Below are 8045 nucleotides of genomic sequence, written 5' to 3'. Positions count from 1 at the left end.
CTATTTGTCTCCATCATTACTGTGATTACATTAGAAGGAAAACGCTCCTTTTCAGAACTACGAATCACTTCAAGTCATTTGTAGTTTGATTTTTATCCCCCGGTTACGGCAGCAACCTTCCAGGTGTTACGGTCTAAGTGAGGGACACGCCCCCTAAACTCAAGATGATGATTTGTCAAAGATATTTATGGTCTTGGTTTTGATCTTGATCTCTAAATATCTTGGTCTAGTTTCAGAATCGGGGGCACTCTGGTCTCGGCCGTGTCTTGGTCTCTGTTAGTGAGGTCTTGACTACAACACTAAAGGAGATTTCCCGTTCTGTGATGAGCTCTAAAACCTGACTGCAGGCGGGTATTTCCTCCTCTGTTTAAAAAAATAATCTCGTCCTGCATGCACAGGCACAGTCAGTCTTATGGTGTTTAAGTTTAGTATTGGACACTAGAGGGCAGCACTGAGGTTTGTTTCATTAGCTCACTCATGCCAGTTGTGTAGGCAGGCTGACCTTTGTGTCAGCCTGCCTATACACTGTGTGTGTGTGTGTGTGTGTGTGTGTGTGTGTGTGTGTGTGTGTGTGTGTGTGTGTGTGTGTGTGTGTGTGTGTGAGAGAGAGAGAGAGAGAGAGAGAGAGAGAGAGAGAGCAGGAGTGCAGGTGAGAGTGGCTGAGAAACTTTCACCTGCTCATTTCAGTGTATATAGGAAAGACTTCAGAGACGCCATTGGACTTCTGCTGATAAACTTCTGATGAACGTGTAGATAAATGTGATGGATGTTACGACCTCCTTTACCAAAATTAACTAAACCTGACACCACACAGATTTAAGATTTAACCCTGAGCTTTATTCAATTTAAATATCCCCCCAAGGTTATCATAGAAAAACAAGAAACAAAGGGACCGGAGGCCAAAAGGAACAAAAGATTATCTTGTAAAATAAAATAATATCTTGCAAAGATCTCGCTTGTTGTTGTGTTGTCTTTTTATACTTTGAGGTTCCTTTACTGGGAAAGTCAGGAATCATTTTGTTCCATGCTGTGTCACTGTGTTGGCTCCAGATGGCAGTAAAACCTGCGTTACCCGAGCTGAACTTAGGTAACACCGTGACCCAGAAACGAAAGTGAAATTCAATCTGAGCCACAGCGCAGTTTCGGTCCAGGGTGCGGTTTGTTATTTCCCTCTGAGGACAAAATCAGCTGAAGGCTTTCCTGGTGAGTATGCTGCTCTACAAAGACAGAAATGACATGTTTTAACTAGACCGCTAAACAGTAGGGTACACTCAGGCTGGTTTACATCAGAGAGAATAGAGAAACAAACAGGCTAATTTCACCGTTTCCAACTGCAGTCAGGTGGGCCGTCATGCACAACTGTTGTGATGGTGCGTGTCCATACAGGGATTTAAGTAGGTTGCTCCTAGTGACAAAATTCTACGAAAACTCAAAGTTAAGACTAGATCCTTGTAAAAATGAAAGTTATTCACAAAGTGTCTTAGCCCTTAAGTACGACGGAGGATAAGGGCCACAAATTAATTTCGAGATTAAACTCGTAAATGAACGAGTCCGAGACCAGCCTGCGCAAAATGATGAAAGTAGAAAATAATGAAAGTAGAGTCTTTTCCTCTTTAGACAACTTCATCCAAGTCAGTGTGGTATCTTAACTTCTGTAAAACCTGCATCACTACATACTGGGATGGTAATGACTTCTGTCAGTGTCCCAACTGTAAAGAGATTTTCTGCACCAGACCTGAGCTGCGGGTCAATAGGTTCATCTCTGAGATGGTTGCTCAGTACAAACAGTCAGCTCAACAAAATGAAAGAAAGAACGGTGAGCTGAGTTGGGTCCAGCAGTATGAGGTGGATGTGAAACTTGATCCGAAAACAGCGAATCCCTATCTCATCCTGTCTGAGGATGGAAAACAAGTTCAACATGGCAATGTAAAGAAGAATCTCCCCAACAATCCAGAGAGATTTAGTTGGGCTACATGTGTTTTAGCAGAGCAGAGTTTCTCTTCTGGCAGATTTTACTACGAGGTTCAGGTTAAAGGGAAGACCGACTGGACTTTAGGAGTGGCCTCAGAGTCAATGAAGCGGAAGGGAGGAATCTCAGTGATGCCTCCGGAAAACTGGACGATATGGTTGAGGAATGAAAACATGTATGAAGCTCTTACCGGGGCTCCAGTTAGTCTCTCCCTGAAGTCTGGTCCTGAGAAGGTGGGGGTGTTTGTGGATTATGAGGAGGGTCTGGTCTCCTTTTATGACGTTGATGCTGGAGCTCTGATCTACTCCTTCACTGGCGGCTCCTTCACAGAGAAACTCTACCCATTATTCTGTCCCTACAACAACAATGGTGGTAAAAACTCCACGCCTCTGATCATCTCTCCTGTCAGTCACACTGGAGCGAATTCGCAAAGAATCAACTGCATCCACTAATAGCACCAAAAATTAAGCATAATTTACTTACCTGCTTCATCTCAAGGTCTAATTCACGAAGCATACCTCTTGTAGCCTTCAACGTTCAACCAGGGCCAAGAAAGTGTACCGTGCTTGAGCATGGATCATGAGCACTCACACTAGTCCAAGATATTGGACTGTCTTATTTCACAATCTTACGCTCAGGAGTGAAGCTGGAAATTAATCAGCTTAATTAGCCCGTCTATGTAGCTCCTCAGTGGTTTCAAGTTTAGGCTTAGCCGCTATATTCTAGTCAAAAAAGTGAATGTGTTCTCCGTCTGGCAACACCTATAAAGAGTATCACCTTAACCCAAAGGTGACACCTGCTGGAGGCTGTAGGATTTTGTCTGTGGGTGCTCTTTGTCTTTTATTTTAATTAATGTTGTTTCTCTTGGTTGTACAGCTCTTGGCTCAACATGAGTGGTTTTTAAATGTGCTTTAAAGGCTTAATATGTAATTTTTCACACTTAAATGTAATATAAATCAAGTATATCCTCTGAAAATAACTCTGTGAGTAATGACTGTCTACAATGGGTGTAACACCCGAGTCCTATCTTCACTTTGTTTACATCGCTTGGACAGCCGGTTGGCTCATCCCCTCGCATATATAAGTTGTTTAATTGAGGGACTAGAGAAAAGAAGAATAACATACTATACTCACTGCGTTTCTAGATCACGATCATTTCGGGTAAATTTACATGCAGTGTGAAGATACGAGCATAATAAAGATCGCTAGCATTAGCATGCTAACACAACAATGCAGCACAAGTTGTTTTGGTTTCATGCTGGTGCTCAAGGGCGACATCTGCTGGATCAAAAAAATCACATATAAAGCCTTTAAAAATAGACTTGACTTGAAATGAGTTTCCTCAAAAGGGATGCTGGACTCAGCCTTAGAGATAGGTGTGAGGAGCTGGGAGTACAGCTGCTGCTCCGTCAAGATTTTTGTTTCACACATGCTCACACAGATGTGCAGTGAAAAACAGGAACTAGAAAACGCACGGGGGATGAGGGACAACTTGCTTAGCTTGTTGCCACCGCTACCTGGCCTCGGATAAGCGGAGGGAAAATGGATGGATGAAGATGAAAGCAGTTTTGTTTTTTATGTTAATATGTAACATTAATCTTAAATGTGTCACATTGCTGTAGTGCACTGATGAATGCATCATATGAAGTCAGAAACTAAAGGCAGTCTGCGTGAGCATGGACGCTACATTCAAACCTTGTTATCGGATGATGATTGTTTCTCTAAGAAGTGATAACAAAAAGCTGATGAGCTGTTTTCTAATTAGACAAAAGTGATTTGCTTTTCGCTCTTTTTCTGTTTGAATAAACTTACGTTGAATGTTTTTGGTGTGTAAAGAAGTTTTTTTTCCATTTTCGTTCAAAGAGCCTAATAAAATACATAGGTGTTTTTTTTTTACATGACCAGCGAATCATCTAATTTGTGAACAGCTTTCCCAAAGGTGATTTGAGTAGATGAGGTTTAATATCTGACTATTTGAGATAATTGGTGTGTCATCAACAAAAGGAAAAGCTTTGACGCTGAGGAAAATGAACAACTCATGTTGAAACCTTTTCACTTTAATTTTAATGTTGATGCAAAAGAAAATAAGCAGTCTAATCAGCGGACCTACATTAGTTACTGAGCTCCCTTTTGGGCCACATTAGCATTGTTTCTCTGTCACCTCAAGTTAAGTCCCTCACTCTTTAATCATGGCTGCCCCTCCCGTAGGAGTTCATTTTATTGTCTCTGAAAGTTTGAAACACTGCAAACACACTTTTCAGACAAAGACTGAGTGTCCGTGTGAGCCGGAGTGTCTCTGCATCGTCCTTCAGCTCAAACCTTCCTGGTCAAAGACCCGGAGTGCAGCCGTCAGCTTGCAGCCGAGGAGGAGGATTCATGGAAGAAGCTGTGGATCTGCTGAGCTGCAGCGTGACCCACGATGGGCTCTAGCTCGGCGGGGGAGGCGTTGCAGAGCTGCCCGATGCTGGAGAAGTGCTGCAGCAGGGCCAGAGCTTTGACCCTGCCGACCCCGGGGACCTGCTGCACCAGAGCGAGGATGAGCGGGTCCAACAGCCGGGACGAACTGCTCCTCCTGAAGGGGTTGTCCCTGCCCTCCCCGTGAACCTGTAGAGGACCAGAGTAGATTCAAACCGCCGGCAGAAGACAACATTTTGGCCTTTTTGTCTGAGGCAGTAGATGACCGTTATTAGCTCGATTAAAGGTTACTCTGCTATTCTAAAACCTGAGCCTTACCTTTACATATTCTCTGTGTGTAAATGACTAATGGGAAAAACAAGATTTGAAATTGTTCCAACCAGCTATGATCCTGCTGGGGAATGCAACTGACTAAAATACATCTGTGGCCTTGCTGAACATTGGAGTTGCTGCCTCAATCAGCTCATGTTTCTGTGTAAGTGTGTGACAGTTACAGTAACATACTGCTACTGAAACAAACTAACCTGCAGAGGCAGCATAAGACCAGAAACTGCATGTTCTGCAAGGTAAAATGACTGTTTTTGTCAATGGAGGCTGGTGTTTTTGAAGATAGCGGTGTAGTAGTTGGTACTGGTTAAATATGATCCACGTCTGTGTTTCTGTAGGGACAAACTGTAACCTAATGTTTCAGTGTAATGTCTTGAGGTTCCGTCGTTTGTCTTCACTTCATTACCATCTGAGCGAGGAGCTGCGAGGCCTCGGTCTGCCCGCTGATCGGCAGGAGGGTGAGTCCGAGGTCAAACGCCACAAACTTCTGCACAGCAGGGAAGTACTGCTCACTGAGTCTGGTGTTCTCCACCAGAACAAGCATCTGGAAACTGCTGCTGTTGCTCTGTGAAACAGGAAAGAGACATTTCATAAGAACACACACACACACACACACACACACACACACACACACACACACACACACACACACACACACACACACACACACACACACACACACACACACACACACACACACACACACACACACACACACACACACACACACACACACACACACACACACACACACACACACACACACACACACACACACACACACACACACACACACACACACACACACACACACACACACACACACACACACACACACACACACACACACACACACACACACACACACACACACACACACACACACACACACACACACACACACACACACACACACACACACACAGGCTCTGTCAGTGCATCAAACTCACATTTCTGTAGCGAACCAGTTTCCTCTTGTAGCTGTTTCTTGCTATGATGTCGCACTCAGACACGTATAGGATGCTGCTTTTATTTGGCAAGTGGAAATCTGCAGCACCGAGCTCATTCTCAAAGATTAGTTTCACACCTGCACCTACAGCGGAAGTAAAGCTGGTTAAAAACCATTATATTTACAGTTGGACTTTATGATTGACACTTTTTTTTTTTAGCATTTTGGTTAGAACTCATTAGGAGTTTACAGACCGATGCAGAGCTGGCTAAACACTGAAGCTTCAGTGTCCACCACATGGTGACCTGTGTGAGCATCGACTCTAGAGAGGGGCAGACAGCTCTCTACTATATTTTAATTTGGACTGCAGTACCCATTTTAAACACTAGAGGTCAGCGATACATACTGCTCCATTTAATAGATAAATATAGTTATACACACACATATTGCATTGATCAATTAAATGTTGGTATCAAACACTTGTGAAAAAAGATGAAGACAATATTCACATTATCAAGATCGAGATCAAATTAGCCCAAACCGATAGTCACGTGATATGCTAATATTACAGATTAATCGTTAATTAATTAATTAATTAATTAAAAACAAATTAAAACTAAACTGAGAGCAAAAGCAATAATTCTAAATGAATTATATATATAAAAATAATTTAAAATCCACTCTTATAATCTTGCTTCAGGGTATTTTTTGTGAGACAGAAATTCATATCTGTATAATTAAGCAGAACGTCAATTCTGATATGGCCGTCTGGCTACTGCGCAGAACCCCCATTTAGAAATATCAACAAATACAAAAAGTCATGTGATAGTAACATTATGCTAAACATCTAAATTCAGGAAACTGGTTTGAATCACTCTTTAGAGCACAGCCTCTATATCGGGTTTGGTAAAATCCACTAAAAGCAGCTTATACCTGTAAAAGGCAAATTGTAAAGCCCTGCATTAATAACTGAGCTGCGGATGGCGAATAACAAAAAGGTTTTATATGACACTTGTTGGCCAATTTATATAATGACATCTAAGCCGAACTGAAGACAGTATCTATTAGAATGGGACACGTGTACATTCATATAAAAAAACAAAACACGTTTTAATTCGAACTTGAGAAAAATAAGTGTAAAAAGTTTTATGTCCAAGTAGCGTTTTCTGCGCAATCTGGTTGTTTGGTTGTAAAATTAACGGCAGAGACGTTAACTAGCGATAACTTCAAGTCGTAGAAAGTTTAGCTTTGGGCAGCTAACATACAAATAATTAGTTAGTTACCCTTTAAGCTTTCTAAGAGGGAAGAGTTTCTCCATTTGTCGCTTGAAATAACATGTCCGTAAGGAGGAACCGCGTTCAGCAGAACAGGCGCTTTGGTCTCCATGAAGACACACAGACAAAAAACTGCCTAAAAGTCCCAATTTGTTTCAGTTAAAATAGAAAAATAACCGTCGTAGTAGAGCTCATTATTGTTCAATGACAAGTGTGTTAAGTTTTGTTTTGTTGCCTCCAAAACGTCCAAATCTCTTCTTCTTCTTCTGCTTTTCTGGTGCGCATAGACATCGGACGCCTTTTTGTAGCCCCCTGTAGGATCGGCGGTAAAGCACATAGTCAACAAATCACTCTCCAGCTCTCCAGACGACTTTTTAAAACGCACACAAAACAAAGTATTTGCATATTACTTAGGCCTATATAAAATGGGAAATTAGTCACTATAAGACGGTGGCCCTAAAGGTCAAATTCAGTTAGTGGTTGCAAAAATACATTTTACCATCCGCCAAAAACATTTCACTGCATGAAAAAATATTTCATGAACCATAAATACATAAAAACAAATTTCATTTTTTTCTAGAAACATCTTAAAAATTTCACTGACTGCCAAAGAACCCATTAAACCTTTGCAAAAATGTTTACATTGAAATATAAAATATTTATTTAGTTTTCATTTGCCAAAGGTGAAATATTTTTGCATTTTGAAATATTTTACACAGAAGGTGAAATATAATATCTAATGGTTGGTTTGCGTGCCAAATATACAGAGGCCGCTGTTCTCGAATTGGGTGGCTTGGGATCGAGTCGCTGACTTCCCACACTGTCCTGTCTCTCAAATAAAGGCCCAATAAAAGAAAGACAAAAAAAAGGCAAAATATTTTTCATTTAGTGAAATGTTTTTCACAGAGGTTGACATATTTTTTGCAGAAGGTGAAATATTTTTACAACTAATAAAATTTTTATTTTGCTTAAATTAAATTATTTTTGCAGAAGGTGAAAATAATTTGCAGAAGGTAAAATATTTTTTGCAATTAATAAAATATTTATTTTGCACAATTTCCAAAAAAAATAAATTCACAGGAGAAATATTTGTAGGCTATATTTCTTTCGG

General features: G+C 41.0%; 3 protein-coding genes across 4 annotated transcripts in view; 2 read left to right on the top strand and 1 right to left on the bottom strand.

The window, feature by feature from the left end:
- ankrd27 (ankyrin repeat domain 27 (VPS9 domain)) overlaps positions 1 to 8045 on the top strand; it is a 138522-nt gene that overhangs the window by 67619 nt on the left and 62858 nt on the right. The window lies entirely within an intron of this gene.
- Positions 1630 to 3860, top strand: LOC132972987 (E3 ubiquitin-protein ligase TRIM21-like). The gene has a single exon (XM_061036164.1). The coding sequence runs from the start codon at positions 1768 to 1770 to the stop codon at positions 2419 to 2421; it is 654 nt and encodes a 217-aa protein (XP_060892147.1). The 5' UTR covers positions 1630 to 1767; the 3' UTR covers positions 2422 to 3860.
- On the bottom strand, positions 4019 to 7195 carry faap24 (FA core complex associated protein 24). The gene is made up of 4 exons (XM_061036162.1): positions 6944 to 7195; positions 5662 to 5804; positions 5118 to 5276; positions 4019 to 4573 (listed from the first exon to the last, which is right to left on the bottom strand). The coding sequence occupies exons 1-4, from the start codon at positions 7044 to 7046 to the stop codon at positions 4319 to 4321; spliced, it is 660 nt and encodes a 219-aa protein (XP_060892145.1). The 5' UTR covers positions 7047 to 7195; the 3' UTR covers positions 4019 to 4318.

Source organism: Labrus mixtus, chromosome 4 (assembly GCF_963584025.1).
Source record: "Labrus mixtus chromosome 4, fLabMix1.1, whole genome shotgun sequence".
NCBI lineage: Eukaryota > Metazoa > Chordata > Actinopteri > Labriformes > Labridae > Labrus > Labrus mixtus.
The sequence above is the reverse complement of the archived record's forward strand: the minus strand, read 5'-3'. Positions and strand labels throughout refer to the sequence as shown.

Excerpts from the sequence above, each read along its gene's own strand:
- faap24 (XM_061036162.1), bottom strand. The coding sequence starts at position 7,046 with ATGGAGACCAAAGCGCCTGTTCTGCTGAACGCGGTTCCTCCTTACGGA. Across the intron at positions 5,805-6,943 it reads CCTCTTAGAAAGCTTAAAGG|GTGCAGGTGTGAAACTAATC; the intron begins GTAACTAACTAA and ends CTTCCGCTGTAG. Across the intron at positions 5,277-5,661 it reads AACTGGTTCGCTACAGAAAT|AGCAACAGCAGCAGTTTCCA; the intron begins GTGAGTTTGATG and ends CCTGTTTCACAG.
- LOC132972987 (XM_061036164.1), top strand. The coding sequence starts at position 1,768 with ATGGTTGCTCAGTACAAACAGTCAGCTCAACAAAATGAAAGAAAGAAC.